Source organism: Perca flavescens, chromosome 15, assembly GCF_004354835.1.
Source record: "Perca flavescens isolate YP-PL-M2 chromosome 15, PFLA_1.0, whole genome shotgun sequence".
NCBI lineage: Eukaryota > Metazoa > Chordata > Actinopteri > Perciformes > Percidae > Perca > Perca flavescens.
Window position 1 is genome coordinate 24,117,168 of NC_041345.1, and position 19,212 is coordinate 24,136,379.

A 19,212-nucleotide genomic window follows, 5' to 3' on the forward strand; every position below is an offset into this window, starting at 1 on the left:
GTGTGCTTTGTACCTGACTGCTGCTGCATTTCGCAATTTGGGATCGTAAAGTCCACCTATGTATCCATCTGTCTGTCTGTCTGTCTGTCTGTCTGTCTATCTATCTATCTATCTATCTATCTGTCTGTCTTTTATGCTCTATGATAATACTGGGTGTTGTGTGCTTTGTACCTGACTGCTGCTGCATTTCGCAATTTGGGATCGTAAAGTCCACCTATGTATCCATCTGTCTGTCTGTCTGTCTGTCTGTCTGTCTGTCTATCTATCTATCTATCTATCTATCTTTTATGCTCTATGATAATACTATCACCTCCCTATATTGAATCATAATGTGCCTATATTAAAGCATACTCATGGTTTTTATTTTCTCTTTTTGTATTAACATCTTTTAACCATGCATGCGGCTGCGTGGTACAGTATTTTACAGTTTCTCTGTGATGTTGGTCAGTATCTCTCCACATCACACCACCGTGCACGTGCGTTTACCATAAAACGTGATGGTGGCTGTCGCATGATGGCTCGGTCTCGGCAGGAGCCAATAACGGCGCAGAACCGGAGCAAATGTGGATTTATCAGGGAATAGTGCGCTTTGCAGTTGGTTTGCGGAATTTACTGACAGCACCGAGTCCAATGGCAGCTCCCCGAAGCGGATTGTGGGATGCGTAGTCAGACAGCGTAGAAAATGATACCTATCGAGGGACAGCGGTCCGCCTTCTACTACATGTCCCAGAATACACTGCGGCATTTGAACTGTGTGTATGTGAGGCAGAGAGAGGGGGAGAGAGAGAGCGAGGAAGATTTAGGAATTCGTCTGCAGACTTACAGCTGCGCTGTATAATGAGTAATGGTAAGTCCACAAACCATTACCCAGCCATTTTGTTTAATAGTTGTCTTACTAAGTATAACATAACGCATATTCCCCGTTGGTGGTTAGCAGAGTTTGTCAAAGACCGTTAGCAGCAGTGATTGCTAATAGAAAACGTAACATTGGCTAGCTAACTTAAGCTAGCAAATGAGCCACTTTAGCTAGCTAATTATCGCAGTTTTAAATGGTTGTTGACAAGATGACGGTTGACAAGAAAGTGCACTGTGGGCTGTCGTTTATAGTAGCTGCCTCGCATACAACTGTTATACTATATACTACGTATATATTTGGTGTTTGAACATTTATCTAGCTAGCTGTCAGTGTTCAACTTTGGTCCGTTGTGTGTGTGTGTGTGTGCGTGCGTGTGCGCGTGTCCCGTCCGTCCCCCTTCCCTGTGTCAGGGCTCCTCTTTACGGGAATCTCCTGGCTTGTGAAAAAAGAGACAGTGACGCTGGCTGGAGCGGATTAGAGGTCCTGGATACTTTCATTGGCAGATTCTGCAACATATTACCATATGAGCTGACAGTCCGCATACCTTTCTGTTTACATCAGTATCTAGTTTTCCGGGTCACTGGTTTTTCGGCTGTCACTTCTTCCCTTTGTCTCTTTGTAGCTCCCTCCCTCTTTGCCTCTCCGCCTCCCCCTGTGTGTTTGAGGGTTTCCAGATGCTAGTCATTTTTTACAGTTTCCATTATGGAATTGTTGATAAGACTCTGGGTCAGTGCTGCCTTCAGTCAGACAGCTGTTTGTATGTTTTTCCTGCTGCCTCACATGTGTGTATGTCTCAGGAGGAGGATTTGCATGGTTGTCAGTGGTGGAATGTAACTAAGTCCATTCACTCAAGTACTGTACTTCAGTACAAATTTGAGGTACTTGTACTTTACTTGAGTCTTTTCTTTTCATGCCACTTCTACTCCACTACATTTCAGAGAGAAATATTGTACCTTTTACTCCACTACATTAACCTGGCAGCTTTAGTTACTAGTTACTTTACAAATGAAGATTATGTGCACACAAAACACATGTAGTTCATAAAATATGATGATTTATTAAAAATGAAAGTACCCAACGATATGCAGTCTAGCTGAAACAATTAGCAGATTAAACACAGAACTGTTTGGATCGTTTCTAGTTTCTAAAATAGAGTAATTTTACATTTAATACTTTAAGTACATTTTCCTGATGATACCTATATACTTTTACTTAAGTAACATTTTCAATGCAGGACTTTTACTTGTATTTTTACAGCATGGTATTATTACTTTTACTTAAGTAAAGGATCTGAATAGTTCTTCCACCTCTGATGGTTGAGGAGTGCATAGAGCCAATTTAAGTAGAAAACCATTTCCTCTACTCTACAACTTCCTCTGTTCAGCTTTTGCTGCTGAACTTGTGCATTGAGTTTTGCATGTACGGTATTAGTCTTAAATTTAACCCTTGTGTTGTCCTTCAGGTCACCGGGACCCAAAGGACAACACAAGGGTTAAGCATGTAAATATGTCATGTACGATACATTTCTACATCACCTTTTAAAACTGTAGGAAACTGTCAAGTTGAGCAAAACTAAACCTTACTAAAAAGCAATGTTATATGACATGTCTACTTGGAGCTCTTTTGGAAATAATTCATGCAGCGTTCACAACACAGATATGATATGGATGAGAAAATATCCATTGACAAAATACTTATGAAAACTCCTGGACAGACAACATCTAATCTTATGACAGTATAAGTAGTATTTGATGGCTATACTGCCCAGCTCTAATGAAAATATTAATATCTATCTAACTGGTAAATTACTGACTGACTGACTGATTCAGCCCCATGTGCTTCTACAACCTATAAAAAACAATCCAGTTGAACAAAGTAAACCATGAAAACTTCTTTGCTGTTAGGACTGAAGTGGAATCATGTTTGATTGTGTTGTTGTGCTTGAGGCCAGTAAAGTAGGTCAGGCATCAATTCAACAACAGTAACTCCACTGTACAAGTTCCACGCTGCACTTATTTCTCACTGTGCTGCCTCTCGTAGCTTTAAGCGGTACTGAAGCTACTGGCAGTCGGCAACATTTCTTGGACCGAGTGTGGGTGGGTGTGTGTTTTTTTTTTTCTGTTAAAACATAAAGTCAACCTTATGGCTAGCATTATGTATATATCCTGATTTCAGTCAGGCTCCTGCAATCACAGTGCTGTTTAGAAATCCTCAGAGTTATTATTTTTGTACCATGTGTCATTTTTCTCCCAATCTCCTCCTTATAAATGCCCTCCATTTCTCTTCACCTCACCCCTCCCTGGCCTCTTTTCTCTTCGTAGGCCTAGCAGACCTGCTAACTGTGTGTGCTTTGGGTTAGGAGCAGTGGTAAGACGCCTCGCTACAACCCATACTCCTTAGGAGCAGCATCAGCAGTCATCCCCTGCAGCCCCCCCCCAACCCAGCAGCAGACTCTGGCAACGAGGTGAGAGAAAATAGTGTGACACAGGGAGAGATTTTAATTAAATACCCAGACTATACTCATGTTGAGTGATGTATTCCTGCTGTAATTACTTTTTTGTTTTGTTTTTTTGTTTAAATAATTATATAGTTGAACTCCACACTGTGTCTATACCAATTTATCGATCCATCCAACCCTCCTTTCTTCACTGCAGAGCAGGATGGAGACTTCATTTGGCCCTACCTTCGCAGGCGTGGCTGCTGGAGCCAAAGGTGATACACTAATAATATTCCCCTCTATAAATGCTATCTCTTTTTTTCCGACATTACTTCTTCTCTCTTTTGCTCGATCGTCACAGAAGTACTCCAATATTCTGGCATTATTCCTTGAGACTTTGCCCTCATATGTTTTCAGCAGAAGGGTCCAGCACCTACAAACAGCATAGGAGAACTCCCTCCTCCTCCAGCACTCTGACCTACTCTCCCCGGGATGACGACGATGGAATGGTACGCTCTCTCTCTCACGCACACACACAAATACACACATACATCCGTTTATCTTTTTCCAAGCTAGCCTAATGGATTCAAAGACCAAAGACATCAACATTTCTTATAAAGCTACCAAAGCTGATCAGATCTGAAGGGCCTTGGGTTCAAAGTAATAATAAAAATAATACATTTGACATATATAGCGTTTTTACAGTAGTACACCTAAAAGTAAAAGTACACCTGGAATGGGTGGGTAAAAGTGAATTTTTTTTTAATACCCTGTGTCAAATCTCACATTTCATCTCATCAGTTGTGTGAACTATGCCTACTGAGTACTACCACACATGTGGATGTACTCTGGTACGATTGATGTATGGACAGGCTTTGACCTCTCCACTGCTTCCCATCCCTCCCAGCCTCCTATTGGTACTCCCCGGAGGTCAGATTCAGCCATCTCAATCCGATCTCTCCATTCCGAGTCCAACATGTCCCTGCGCTCCACTTTCTCTCTGCACGAAGAGGAGGAGGACACGGTATGACACACAGCACTAATGTATAAACGTCAGCAACCATGTAAATATGTAAAAACTGATAGTTTTAGAACTGAACCCATACCGCAAACTGAGCAAATGAACAAATGAGAGTGTGTGTTTGTGTGCAGGAGCCCCAGGTGTTTGCTGAACAGCCGTCCGTTAAACTGTGCTGTCAGCTGTGCTGTAACGTCTTCAAGGACCCCGTCATTACCACATGTGGGGTGAGTTTCCTTCTGTCCCGTCCGGCTTTTCCTCCATCTGTCTAGGGCTTCCAGAGCTTGGTTTACTCATGCATGTGAAACATATGGTGCTGCGTCGATCAGCGTTGACGCTCAGTTCATAGTTCATTTGTAGACATTTACGCAGACATCAACACAACTTGATAGGGAAAAGAGGATTTGTAATGGCATTCTGAAAATACTATTCTTCTTCTCGAGAGGGATAAAAAGGCGTACAGGAAACAAAAACCTTGAAAAAAATGATATATGACGCCAACAAATCACCGGCATGTTGATTCGCACGGGACTAATATTATCACAGGACCTCGGTATCCGGTGAAATATGGTAGGTAATTTGGTAGGTAATTTGTGGGGGAATTTGTACTTTACAAATTACAGACATGGCCAGTTCGCACAGGATAAGGACCACAGACAACCTCTGTAATTATTACAAATGACTAAAGGTCACCAGGTAATACTAATCCCATGCGAATAGTGCTTTAGTCTGCTTCCCTTCTGCTTTGGAAGCTCTGCGATGCAGTTGAGCCACACCCACCTCAGCCTGGCGGCCCATAGGAAAATGTTTGTGTCGTGACAATAAGAAGAATAAAGAAACATGAACATTTTACCATGCCTGTTTTTCCTTCTCCCTCAGCACACCTTCTGCAGACGATGTGCCTTGACTTCAGGTGAGACTTTTGAACGTGCCTGCATCACGGCTGTAGTTAAAACTTGAATTAACCATAAACCTTACGTTCACTTCTCTTCCCGTCACAGACAAGTGCCCAGTGGATGCGGCCAAGCTAACAGTCGTGGTGAACAACATTGCGGTAGCCGAGCAGATCGGAGAGCTGTTCATTCACTGTAAATATGGCTGCAGGGCCACGGCAAGCGCTGCAGGCGGGGCTGCAGTCTCCACCTCCACAGTGGCTGGGAAACCTGGGGCGTACGAGGTGGACCCACTGGGCTGCCCGTTCACCATCAAACTGACCACACGCAAGTAAGGACTACAGAAAGGGTCTTAGTGGGGTGTTTTATTTCTACTGCTTTTTTATGGACGTGCTATAACGTAAAGCAGCAACACATTGCAGAGCAGATACATGACAGTTTCCCTTTGTCCCCTTTTTTTTTTTTTTCTTTCTTATCTCTGTAGAGAACATGAGGCCAGTTGTGACTACAGGCCAGTCCGCTGTCCCAACAACCCTTCCTGCCCCCCGCTGCTCACCATGAACCTGGAGGCTCACCTCAAAGAATGTGAGCACATCAAGTGTCCGCACTCCAAATATGGGTGAGTCCTAAAAAACACACTTTCAACAAATTATTTTACTGTTTGTATTTAATCTCTAATTCTTATATTTATTTATTTGTTTATTAAAAGGATCCCCATTAGCTGATGCCGTAGCAGTCAGCTACTCTTCCTGGGGTCCACACTGGACACATAAAATATACCCATTACATCACAGACATTCCATTACGTGAATATATGTAAAATCGCTTAATATGCAATACACTTACCCACGCCCCCATGTACATCCATGTACACCCGCAAACATGCACATACGTACATTTCCCATAAACAATAGCTAACAGAAACAGTCCCACTTAGTAACTCGTAATCACAGCCAACTGTAGTCCTAGTTTCATGCATGTCTTTATGTCTTTTTTTTAAGGTGTGCTGTTTCTGTGGACTCTTTTTAAAAATCAGTAACCAATCTGCCTATTCTCCCCGACAGCTGCACGTTTATCGGTAACCAAGACACGTATGAAACACACCTGGAAGTGTGTAAATTTGAGGGTCTGAAGGAGTTTCTGCAACAAACTGATGACAGGTGAGCAGACCAACAAGCTGTACACACCAAGTGGAGCTGTTGACTGTGACAAATATTCAAGACTTGATGTATTTTCATCTGAAGAGCTACGTGTTCAGATATCCAACAATTATTTTGTTAGTTAGATTGATTGATTGGTTTCTGTCTGTTTACCAAGTAATTTGTGTACCTTTCACAACTTCATTGGATTTTTAAACTTAATAAAACTCCATAAATATAATAAAGTCATTATTGTCTCTGTCTCTGATCTATCTCTTTGAAATCTCTGCCCTTTGACACTGTTTAGGTTCCATGAGATGCAGCTGACTCTAGCCCAGAAGGACCAAGATATTGCTTTCCTGCGCTCTATGCTGGGAAAACTATCTGAGAAGTTGGATCAGCTAGAGAAGAACCTGGAGCTCAAATTTGGTAAGCTAGAGTTCTTCATTTCTACCTGCTTATTCAGCCATACAAGCCAGGACTGAGAATACATTCTTATTTATAACATTTAAAAGAGTTATTTGCAACGGTGAACTAACGTGTGTAAAGTACCCACTGATACTTTGGCACTTCCTGCATTGTAGGCTTTCGCTGTGTTGACAGTGACTTCAGCACTTAACTTACCAAAGATGTACTACATTTAGTTTTTCTAACTGTAGATGCACTTTTTGTGAGGAGGCCTTTTTGAAACTTTGGACGGAATACAATTGTTTGTGTTCATCAAAGCTTGTTAAAAGTGATAAAGCACAAACTATGTATTTTATGTGTACTAGACAAGAACATGATGCTTTCTCAATTCCATAAACCAAATTTTCATAACCCCTAAAAGCACGTTAATGTATGAATGTTTCCACTTGTACTTAAGAAGTGATCTACAGTTACGGCCTTACGTTAACTTAAGTTTAAGTTAACCAATTTGTATGCCACAGATTTAGCATCAGGTAAAACAACGAGTACTGGTATCGGATCAGTACTCAGGATCTGATTAGTCAGTAATAATGGAGTTTGGTTATGGGAATGCTGGGTTTAGTGCATCTCTAATTGCCTGTTTTTATCAGATCACACAGACCTTCTGGCTGCTGATGGATACATATTGACAGGAAATATCGACTGGAGAAAGTGTTATTATGACCGTAATGGACCAGCCGGCTTGAGCACAGCATCCCGTGTCTTTGTCTCAAAGTTACCTTGCCTGTGTGTGTATTTCAGATGTGTTGGATGAGAACCAGAGTAAACTGAGCGAGGACCTGATGGAATTTCGTAGAGATGCGTCCATGCTTAACGTAAGTGTGTGTGCACATGCAGACATAGACAAGTGTGTATGTGTGAGAATACAAATTTGAATTAGGATTGGAAAAGGTGTGTTAGTGTCCCTGTAAAACAAATCCCCTAAGCCTTTGCCTGTCTCTCTGTAGGATGAGTTGTCCCACATCAACGCCAGGCTCAACATGGGAATCCTGGGCTGTAAGTATCTGCTCTCTGTCCTCATTTTTTAAAATCCCCTTTTCTCCTTTCCATTGTTCTTCACATCTCTCCGTGGAGGAGATAAGCAGTTTTGAATGACTTTTATCATTAAAGTATCATCTGTTGACTTGAAATGCAAAATCTAGCTCTGACTATCTTCTCTGGGCATTCCTCCTCCTCTCCCTTATTCCCACTCACCTTCCTTCACCAACTTCCGTCTGTCTCTTCCTTCCTCCTTTCCTCATCTACCTTTCTGTCCCTTTTTAATTCTCCTGTTTCTGCTTCAATTATACTCCTCTCTTGTTTAGCTTCGAATGAAAAATACATATCCAGTCATACCCATCTCTGTGCCTGTGTGTAGCATACGACCCCCAGCAGATCTTCAAGTGTAAGGGGACATTTGTTGGCCACCAGGGTCCCGTTTGGTGTCTGTGTGTGTACTCCACTGGAGACCTACTCTTCTCTGGATCATCAGATAAGACTATCAAGGTATCATCAACGCACACACAAAGGAAATGAAAGGCTGACATCAGCACTGCGAAAAAGGATTTTTGTTATTTTTTTTAATTTTTTTGAGGCCACTGTTGGTGTAGAGAGCCTTTAAACAAATGCATGTATTACTCAAGCTTCTCCAGAGTACCTGTAGCAACACGCCCACACCAATGCAACCCCCGTATGGTCTTATTTTTGACACCGTGCTATTTTTTAACACAGCCTTTACCCACCTACGTCTAGAGAGATTCAGATAACTTCCGCCCACAACCTTGTTTTGTATTGAAAATCTGGTATTATAGATTTGTTTAAATGCCATTACTGGAGAGTTAGAAGACCCCTTTAGTGGACATGAACTAGCTTTCGGGGCAGAGGGTAAATCAATATTTCTACACCACTAACAAGGCTCAAATTAGCGCCACACTTCAACGGTAGCATAATGAGCGTTGTTAGTGGTGTAGAAATAGCGATTTACCCTCTGCCCCAAAGGCTAGCGTTATAAGCTAATCAGCTGTTAGCGCTAGCTTGTTTCAAGCTAGAGACACATTCGATTAGCATGAAAACACATCCGAGAGAACGGTTGACTCGTTACACATACGTTATTAACCCCTAGATTCATTTTGCGCCATAATTGTCCTTTTTAAGAGGCCTAAAGATGCACACAAATGCAACATTCAACCTTTTTTAGCCTTTTGGCAGTATGTCTATCTGTCTCCTCTTTCCCTCAGGTATGGGACACGTGTACCACCTACAAGTGTCAGAAAACCCTCGAGGGCCATGATGGCATCGTACTAGCATTGTGTATTCAAGGGTAATCACACGCACATAAGCAACACACACTTTGATCATAAGATACATGTCGACTGGGAATGACCAGCCTTTTCCCCAAAGCATAACTCGGTGATTTGATCTTTCTTTTTTTTTGGTCTCCATAGAAACAGGCTATACAGTGGCTCTGCAGACTGTACCATCATCGTAAGTAACATTCACCCCCCATTGCTTCCTCTTTTTAAGAGTATACTTGCACAATTTGAATTGTTTTCATATGCTATAGAAGTTGTGTTTTTGTCTTTCTGTTGCGTGTCTTGCCGCTGTGCATCTTGCGTAGGTGTGGGACATCCAGACCCTGCAGAAAGTCAATACAATCCGTGCCCATGACAACCCTGTATGTACACTGGTCTCCTCCCACAATATGTTGTTCAGCGGCTCCCTCAAGGCCATTAAGGTAAAGTTATTTTTTTCATTATTTTCAAACTTTCTGCACATCACAGGCACAAATTTATTTTCCACTAAAGTCAAGTCAAGGATCATTTCATTTTGACCATATGGCCTTAGATATAAACAAGCTGTTCTTTAATGTCGCCGACTGTCGTTTTGTGCTCCTTTTTCTTTTTTAAATATATACTGTATATTTTTAAAAGTATCGGTTTAGGCAACGGCACCGTTTTAAAAGTATCGTTTTAAAACGGAAAAACCCAAACTATACCCAACACTATTTGAAAGGTATCAAGGTGCTAGCCCTTGTAGTGTCTTATAGGTGTCAGGGTGATTACTTTTTAATCGACTCTGGTGGGTTTGGGACAGAGATGAATTTATGGATAAAAGCCGCAGTGTTAGACAAAGAGAAAATTTAAGGATTCTGGCTTTATTAGAGATGGTGAAAAGCTATCTTGACAGTAGACTTAATGTAGGATTCATGTCACATAGACGGGTCAAAAATGACATTTTGCTCTGAAAAAATTAGACAACCATCAGTGTATGTACAGCGGATAGGAGGGCCTAGGATGGAGCTAGATGTAACTGAGGTCAGACAGGTTATTATTATGATGCACACAATTAGTGCTGTAAAATAAAAATCATACCATGCCAAAGTTCAAGCAGTAAAACTATAGAGGAAAATATAGTTTGTCACCTTGGCCAAAGTGTGTTTAGTGGGATTGACTGAGTGGAATCCAGATTGGTTATTTACTGTATAGATAAGGGGTGAGTTGATTGGCTGTAACTTTTTTCCAGCAGTTTTGACATGTGCAGAAGGTTAGAAATTGGTCTGTAATTGCTGAGGATATAAGAAGATGTTAAGATTGAATTTCTTTAAAAGTATAAATTATAGTATCAACTAATTACCAGGAAATGTTTTTTAACTGGCCTTTTGTTTTGACTCAAAAGATGAGTATAAAAATGTGGCTCAGTGAGGAGGAGTGGCAGACAGTAAGGAGCAATTGTCTTTGTTACCATGGTTACAAGAAAAGGGAAGTGTGTGTGTGTGTGTGTGTGTGTGTGTGTGTGTGTGTGTGTGTGTGTGTGTGTGTGTGTGTGTGTGTGTGTGTGTGTGTGTGTGTGTGTGTGTGTGTGTGTGTGTGTGTGTGTGTGTGTGTGTGTGTGTGTGTGTGTGTGTGTGTGTGTGTGTGTGATGTCATTCCTTTCACACAGGGACTTTCCTTTCTTACCCAACTCGAGTGCCTCCCCCTCCCGTCACCCAGCTTCTTTCTGAGCTCAGTGACATCATGCACTTATCTTTATTCACCACTGTGTATCCGCCCCAGCTGTGTGTGTGTCTTTAAAATGGCAGTCAAAGCACATTATTTCTCAAGTAATAACTAAGTTAATTAGTTAATAACCTACTCTAAGTTAAACTGAACTTTATTTGTGATGGAAGATCTCTAATAACTGCAGCTGTTGTTATTTCTTAAATGAACAGTTTTTCAATCTATTCTCTTGTGCAATTTTCATCATCTACATAAACTTTATTTGTGTGTGTGTGTGTAGGTGTGGGACATTGTGGGTACGGAGCTGAAGCTGAAGAAGGAGCTGACCGGTCTGAATCACTGGGTTAGAGCGCTGGTGGCCTCCCAGAACCACCTGTACAGCGGCTCATATCAGACCATCAAGGTAGGTGGAGGGGTGGGGAGACATAAGTAGTATACATTCACACAGTTTCAATTCATGTTTTGATTGTCCAATCATAGCTTAGCAACTATAACTATGCACGGCAGGCCTGTCAAGCTTTGGATTTCTCCACATGGGGCTGTTGTAAGAGCGAAACTTCATATGTAAAGATTTGTGCCTTTGAGCAAAAGTGTAAGGAATGGAATACGCTTTTCAAAGTAAGTGTCAAACATTAGCATGTCTGGCTAACTACTTTTCAGTAGTAGGTGTTAAATGTGTTACATTTGCCATTGTTATCACTGTAAACCACATATGTGTTGTGCTAAAATGGGACACTTGATAGACGTAGCAATAGGGGCGGGGCTTAGGGAACAGTCAGTTGAGTAAATAGCCTGTAATTAATATATTTTTTTTACTAGACAACATAACTGTCGATGCTGTCATCTGAATCTTTCTCCTCAGATGCAGTTAGTCAAGTTTCTGTTTTGTGTGTGTGTGTGGTCACTAATGAATACCTCAGGGACGCTGTAGAGAGATAAAGAGAGACAGAAAAGAAAGCAAAGAGAGGAAACTTGTTGTGGGAATGAGAAATGTCTGTGGAATAATAAAGAACGAGGAAAGAGCGATGAAAGGACAGATAAAGTAAACTGCGCTCCTTTTTATGACGCTTATAAGCCGAGCAGTCAGTCTCTAACCAGTACTTAGCTGGAGAAGTCGTTAAGAAAATGTTTTGCTGCAGAAATTGCTGTGACAAATGTTGCCAATATTCAGGGAAAAACATCCCTTTGAACATTTTGGCAATTAAATAACTTTTGACACAGAGGAACTACAAAGCTCAGAAGCGTTTAATTATAAAACTTTTTTTGCACTGATTAAGAAATTAATATTCTAGTATTCATCAAATGAGTCTGTATTTTTGATGATTGATAAGTTGGACTCATTGGCTTGCTTCTACACTGGCTACCAGTGTACTGTGTATAAATAATAATACTGTGTATACTAATAATAGCAACCGAGAGACAGGAAGGATGGAGCAGAGAGAAAGAAAGATCTCTTGCGACAAAGCTGATAGGCTAGATTTAGAGGTTACATTTCCATCGTGTGCATTCTCCTTGTTCATTTCAATGAGACCAATGGGGCCTCGCTGTAGAGGGACCCAGCAAAAAACAAAGTAAACAGAAAATTCAGAATTGTCCTACCAAGAAGCTGATCCTGGCTCAACCCTTTGAGTTTGTTTTTATATAAATCAAAAATACATATATGACTAAAAGAGTTATAAATTACCCTGTTGGGGGGGTCATTATTGAATATTCTCTTTTTTTTCAGTTAATAAGTCAATTGAACAAAAATATACTAACAATGTAGCTATGGCTGAACTTTGGCCTACTTAGCATATAAACATTAGCTCACTAAGAACCTGTGAACCACAATCCCAAACTGGCAGTTTGATTTTCTCTGTACTGAAGTGTTTACCGAAAGTAAACTTCTTTGACTTTTATGCACATTGTCTTTTTTTAAATATTAGTTTTCTAAAATTATACTTTCAAAAAAATCGCCTTATGCACAGGATCGAAATATATTGCAATATATTGAATCGTGACCCATGTATCATGATACGTATCCTATCGCCAGATTCTTGCCAATACACAGCCCTAGTAGTGAGGAACCCACAGAATTATAAACTTTGCAGTTCCCCTCAGCTATACGGAGCATTTTTAGCGTCTTTTAGCCCACTTTCACTGCTCTCAACATGTAGTTTTTGGCCACAGCTAGCAGCTGTTTTAAGCCAAATAAAGCTGCAGCCATATAACTCAGTATAAGCTATGCACGGGTGTGCGTGAAACCGAGAGACCGATGACATATGAGTATTATCTCTCTGTCTCTCCACTGCATTTTCTGGCCTGTTTTCAGTGCCGCATTGGGATTGGCCAGCCAGAGTAGCTGATTAAACTAGAGATCACTCCACTCTGTGTTACCATGGAGATGGAAAATGAAAACTTGCAGCTGTTGAACAACTCACTTTTTCCATTGCTGATATACAGTAGTGTATGTGTGTTTTTATATTTATTCATCTCTTCCTAAGATACTCACTCTCTCACATCCTCTTCACCATCCTCCTCTTTCTCTTTTAAAATGTCATTTTGACTCCATCCTCTCTCTGTCTGTCAGATTTGGGACATCCGCTCTCTGGAGTGTGTTCACGTCCTGCAGACCAGTGGGGGCAGCGTCTACTCCATCGCCGTCACCAACCACCACATCGTCTGTGGCACCTATGAAAACCTCATCCATGTGAGGGGGATACACACAAGTACACACACACACACACAATGCTGCACATACACATAGGACTGGCTATACCTGCTTATTTAAAATTTTCATTTCTTTTATTCCTGCCTCATAAGCAGAACTAGAATGAGTCTCGCCATCCCTCGCAAGGAATGAGGTCATTTCTTGCGCCATTTACACTTGGCTCATATGTTTTTTTTCTTGTTTTTTTTTGGCCTCTAAGTATTCAGATTATATTCACATAGGGCATATCCTCTATAAAGATAGGGTTAAATGCACTCAATACACAGCAGCAGACCACAATTAAAAATGTTGCTTACTTCAACTACCTTACAAATCATAAAAGCTTTCTTGGACACAGACAAACCACTGTGATGCCGCGGGTTTTAATGATGGTGATGGTGATGATGAAGGTGTTTGTGTCTTCTCTCTAGGTGTGGGACATTGAGTCTAAAGAGCAGGTGCGGACCCTGACAGGTCATGTGGGAACAGTTTACGCTCTTGCTGTCATCTCCACCCCTGACCAGACCAAAGTGTTCAGCGCCTCCTACGACCGCTCACTCAGGGTAAGAACGGAGCGCGTGTCCATTTCTCTGCGCGTTTGTCTTGTGTGAGTGTGGAAAGACGGAGTAAACTTTACTCTTACATAGAGCTTCATTTTGATTGTGATTGCAGTTTTGATTTTGGCTCCTAACGATCACAAAAACAGATTATTTTTGCAGATTACATTTAGCAAGTAAACTCTTATTTTGTCTTGCGTTCTGAATGAAAAAATCCGTTTAAACGGGAAAAGTAGTAAGGGAAATTTCCATTTTACTGTTTTATTTGTTTAACTGTTTCACCGTTAACTGTTAAGTTCAATAAGTGCAACGTCTTTGTAGAAATCAATGAATCATTGTGTCAAATAGTCATGATTTCAATATTGACCAAAATAATTGTGATTATGATTTATTTATTTTTTTTTCTTCATAATCGAGTAGCCCTACGCTTACACTTACGATGCTGTGCGTGTATTCAAAGATACTAATATCATGGAAAACCGTATGTATCAACAAAAGGGTGGAAGTTGAGTTTGTGTGTAAAATGCTTATTATATACGATGAGACGTTGTTGAAATGTGTTCTGTAGGTGTGGAGCATGGACAACATGATCTGTACCCAGACCCTGCTCAGACACCAGGGCAGTGTAACGGCTCTAGCCGTCTCCAGAGGGCGCCTCTTCTCTGGCGCTGTGGACAGCACCGTCAAGGTACCACTGCTCATCTCTCCCACCAGCTGCTCCAGCTGCTGTACATCTGTATCTGTCCCCTTCTATTCCGTTGCTCAGTCCACCCAGTAAAAATGCTGTCCTGTTGTCCATGCTGCAGGTTCTCCTTGGATTCTAACATCATTCATTACTGCAATGTTTTCTGCTTTATCCATCCAGCATCCTTAATCTCCATCACCAATTCTATACATGCATGGCAATTTTATGTCTATCCATCCATACTACAGTTTACACATTTTACATAGTTGCATATTTAATTTATTTATACCCGGGGACAGAAGTATCAAACTGACCCTTTTATAGAAGTTGTAGAACAAAATAATAAAAAAGTGTCAGAATAAAAGCACTTTGAAATAAGTTCATATAAACTTCATTTTATAATGTATTGTAACTTTGTTGGGTCTTCTCTCTCTCTCTCTCTCTCTCTCTCTCTATTGGCATGAAAGTTTCAATGACAATTTTGCCAAGGCCTCAAAATACAATGTGTCCAAATATTCGGACAGAACACACTAAACAGTAATATGAACATTAACACAATATAAGATTATTTATAATATCTCTCTCTCTCTCTCTCTCTCTCTCTCTCTCTCTCTCTCTCTCTCTCTCTCTCTCTCTCTCTCTCTCTCTCTTTAGGTGTGGACATGCTAAATGAACCGTGAATGAACTGCAGGAGTCCAGTCAACTCCACGTGTCTTTGTTAGTCAGAAGACAGACGCTATGAACGGTAACCTTTCCACGCCATTTTCCTCCGCCACACCTGTTTCTTTGATTGTGATTTAACGGCCGCAGACCAGTAGCAACCACCCCTTCACAATCGAGCTGCATCGGAAGCATTTTCAACTAAGTGTTAATGTTAAAACTTCAAACAAACCCTCCAACGCCTTGACCAGATCGCCCGGATTGAGGGTCAACTCCCGGTCACGCTCCTTAGTGACCTCTTCACCAGTGCATTACGGGGCAAAATAAGACAAGCTGCCTTACGGTTGCACCGCACTTCGCCAAAAACTAACATGGACTGGCTGCTGCAGCCCTGTAATCAGAGCAGTAAGCAGAGGGTTTTCAAACTGTAGTCCTGCCTGCTTCCTGCGGACACACGGCCAGTTTCAGAACTGTACTGATGATGTCTGATGCATACTGTTCACACAAGTCAAAGGGCTGGTTTCACAAACATGGAGTGACACCACACTCACTCCAAATGTATATGTCCTGTATCCCACAATACATAAGAACAAAGACAGGACATTTAAATTGGGATGTTATTTTATGCAAATGAAGTAGTTTTATGTTAAAATGTATGAAAAAACTTTAATTGATCCCGACCTAGGAGTTTCCCTGAAACATCAGAAAGTGAAAAAAGGGATAAAACAGAGGCGTGTTGGGTATTTTTGCAGTTCTTCATGAAGAAGTGAGTGAGTCATGGTGACCACATAGTAACTATCCTCCCCTTAATATTATGGTATCCTTTTTTTCCCCCCCTGTTGTAACCTGGTGGTCTTTATTCATAACTTAAAGCTGGCATAGGCAGTTTTCTGGAGAAGGCAAAACAAACTTTGAAAATACAGCCCTCCGCCTGCAGCTATCTCCTCTCGGTCCTAATGTGGACCCGAGGAAGAGTAGCTGTGCTTAAGGGCACAGCTAATGGGGATTCTATAATATAATAAACTAAACTAAACCAAGCCCCTCCCAGCAGATGAGCACGGGCACTCGCGTTTCATACATGAACCTGTACGAGTACTCCATCATTCATTTCAATCATCCCGATTGGAATTGTGCTCCCGATGCTGTTTATATAACATCAGTTCTATGAGAATGACCTGTCCTGTTTTCTCCGTAAAGCCCTTTGAGATGACAGACTGTGATTCGAGGCTCTAGCTAACTACAGAAACATGAACTTGAATTAGCCACAGCTGTCAGCCTAAACTATTAGCAACATTTTCTCTCCATCTCTGAAAACTCTTCGCCGATATTGACACGTTTTGTCTGGTTGATCGAGTTGAAAGAGATGCACGAAGGCAAAATTTCCATCAACTTGCACAAATAAGAAAGAAATGCAAACCATAAAAGTTTAAAGTAAGGATACTTCAGTCAGCATCTGGCCAGGATGAGCCCTGAAAATGAAATACTTCTGCACTTTCACACTAGCTGGCGTATTGACAAAAACGATGGCTGAGAAGCATTAAGAATGAACTAAAGACATGTCCAGTTCCTAGCAGACAATGTCCAGAGGAAGAGGGTTTTTGTCTCTTAACACTCCATTTCAGGTCCCAGACTTACTAATGGTTTTCCTCCCTCCTCGACCACTGGGGTTGTCACCCACAAGTCTGTGAAACCAGCCTTTTACCAAACACTTTTTATCAAGTGAAGACTTTAAAGAGAATGACGGATCTATAGATTTACTGAGTTTTATATTAGTGCCATGATAGAGCTGTATTCAGAGAGCCATTAACGGTTGTACAGTTGTGTAAAATAAGATTAGTGCCGAGCCCGGACATGTGCCCCATGAGAATGACTCACACTGGCCTACGTAACAGAGAGGGACAGGGGGAGAGGGTGTGTGTGTGTGTGTGTGTGTGTGTGTGTGTGTGTGTCTGTGTGTCTGTTATCGTGTATATGTGAGTGTGTTTCAATGAGTGCCATATGTGTGGATGAAAAGTAAGGAAAGACTGTAATGATGTGTCTTTTTGTCCCCTCTTTCTGCCTCTCCCTCCTCTCTCTGATTTCTAACTTGGGCTGGTTAGAATGAACATAACCACAGATTAATGCTGATTGTTGTTTTATGACTGTAACACTCGATGGACTGACAGTGAAGGCAAGCAGGTGATCGTTTGTAATTAACCTTAAATGGGTAATTTTTTTTTCCCCCCAACCAGAACCCCTTTTCCCCTATGCATTTATGTCTAATAGACTGATGTGAACAAAAATCTTTGAAATTGTTCTAGTATTGAGAAAAAAAAAAAAAAAAAAAAAACGCTGTTCACCGGACTCACGTTCCACACTCCACACACCGCTGTCTTCAGACAAGATGTCACCTCGCGAGAACGATAGTGTTGTCAGACACTTTTAGTAACAATCTGAGCTTGTCGGGAGCAAAACCAATTATTTCAAAACAAAGGGTGCACAATTGCCCCATTGGGTTACATTGCGACCCGGTTCGCGGTGGCCCGGTTACTGCGTTCTCGCTCAATACTGGACTGATTTCAAAGGTTTTTGTTCACATCACTCTATGTGCGGAATGGGGAAATAGTCCAGGTTGAAAGGAAAAAAAACATAACAACGAATTTACCCTTTAAACTCCCAGAGGCAAATGCATAGAAAGTGCCATTGAGCTAAAGTGAAGTCCTGCTTTCCTTAATTATGTTTGGGGACCCATATTGGGTTGACAATGTATAAAACTGACTAAACAAGCCTGGGAGGGTAGTTTTAAGTTCATGAGATCATGTACAACTACACCAAATTTAGACACCTGGGCTAAATTCAGTTTTTACAGATGTTTAGAATTATGTTGCCTTCATTTCAGTGCACATCTGGCCACTACTACTGTACTTACTGTAGCCTTGGTGAGAAAGGTAGTGGGGAAAGGAAGGAAGTGTCTTCACTGGTCACAGTTAAAGTGATTCCTTGTATACTTGTAATCATGTAAGCCTGAGTTGATCATTGATCAATAAAACTGTTGTACACTTTGAGAGCTGTTGATTGGATTTATTTCCACTATGAAACGTGATTCTATCTGCGCTGATGCTGAATAGCATATGGAAATTGAGCATAAAAGTTTTTTTTTGTTTTTTTTGCCTTTTGAATTTGTTAAACTAAAAACTCAAGGTTCACCCTCTAGCTTTTACAAGACTTTCAAATGCATCTAATGGTTGGGGAAAAAAACACCAAACGCCTACAGTACAAAAACAAAGTTTCCCAAGTTGTGATGAAGACCACAAGATGCTGTTGAAAGCACCGTAAAAAGCTAGTTAGTGGACCTTGAGTTAAAGTTTTTCTTTTTTGGTCATGCCTATTCTCAAAGTCCAGACCGAGTTCCACATCTGCACCGAACGGCACATCGATTCGGACCATGTGTAACGAATTCAAAACCTTCTGTAAGTGTAACGTTTTCTATTTTTAAAATACATTTTCTATTGATCAACAATTCAAAAAATTTTGTCAGCGAAGTTAGCGGTGTAACGGGGGAAGTTTTTTTTTGTTTGTGGTGTGTAAATCGGTTTACAACTGAAATATAACTTGAAAAGCTGCGTGGCGTGTCCGTTTATATTTCGGCTCCCATGTTAACAGATTAGAACTTACACATTGCCTGCATGACACGTGCGTCTGAGGCGCAAGCATGTTTGAAGCGTTTCCAGGCAAAATAAAATAGGAAAAGATGTTTCTATGTCGTTTAGACACAAATACATATTAATAAATGACATGTTGATGTTTGAAAGTCTCTAGATTTTGATATAAATGTAATAAAAAAAATATTTTCTAAT

The 19,212-nt window shown here is 41.0% G+C and overlaps 1 protein-coding gene across 4 annotated transcripts; it reads left to right on the forward strand.

Moving 5' to 3' along the window:
• The first annotated feature begins 699 nt into the window (after window positions 1-699).
• On the forward strand, window positions 700-18,420 carry traf7 (TNF receptor-associated factor 7). Of its 4 annotated transcripts, none has more exons than XM_028599062.1 (22): window positions 700-847; window positions 3,178-3,320; window positions 3,447-3,568; window positions 3,711-3,802; window positions 4,201-4,317; window positions 4,446-4,538; window positions 5,191-5,224; window positions 5,313-5,535; window positions 5,689-5,823; window positions 6,269-6,364; window positions 6,651-6,772; window positions 7,553-7,626; window positions 7,759-7,807; window positions 8,169-8,296; window positions 9,028-9,110; window positions 9,235-9,274; window positions 9,408-9,524; window positions 11,066-11,188; window positions 13,355-13,474; window positions 13,906-14,037; window positions 14,600-14,719; window positions 15,371-18,420. In XM_028599062.1, exons 3-22 carry the CDS (start codon window positions 3,517-3,519, stop codon window positions 15,383-15,385), a joined length of 1,965 nt encoding a protein of 654 aa, XP_028454863.1. In that variant the 5' UTR covers window positions 700-847; window positions 3,178-3,320; window positions 3,447-3,516; the 3' UTR covers window positions 15,386-18,420. The 4 variants fall into 4 exon arrangements, with proteins under 4 accessions (XP_028454863.1, XP_028454862.1, XP_028454865.1 ...); XM_028599061.1 differs by having other exon boundaries at window positions 3,511-3,568; XM_028599064.1 differs by having other exon boundaries at window positions 3,511-3,568; window positions 3,714-3,802.
• Window positions 18,421-19,212: the final 792 nt, after the last annotated feature.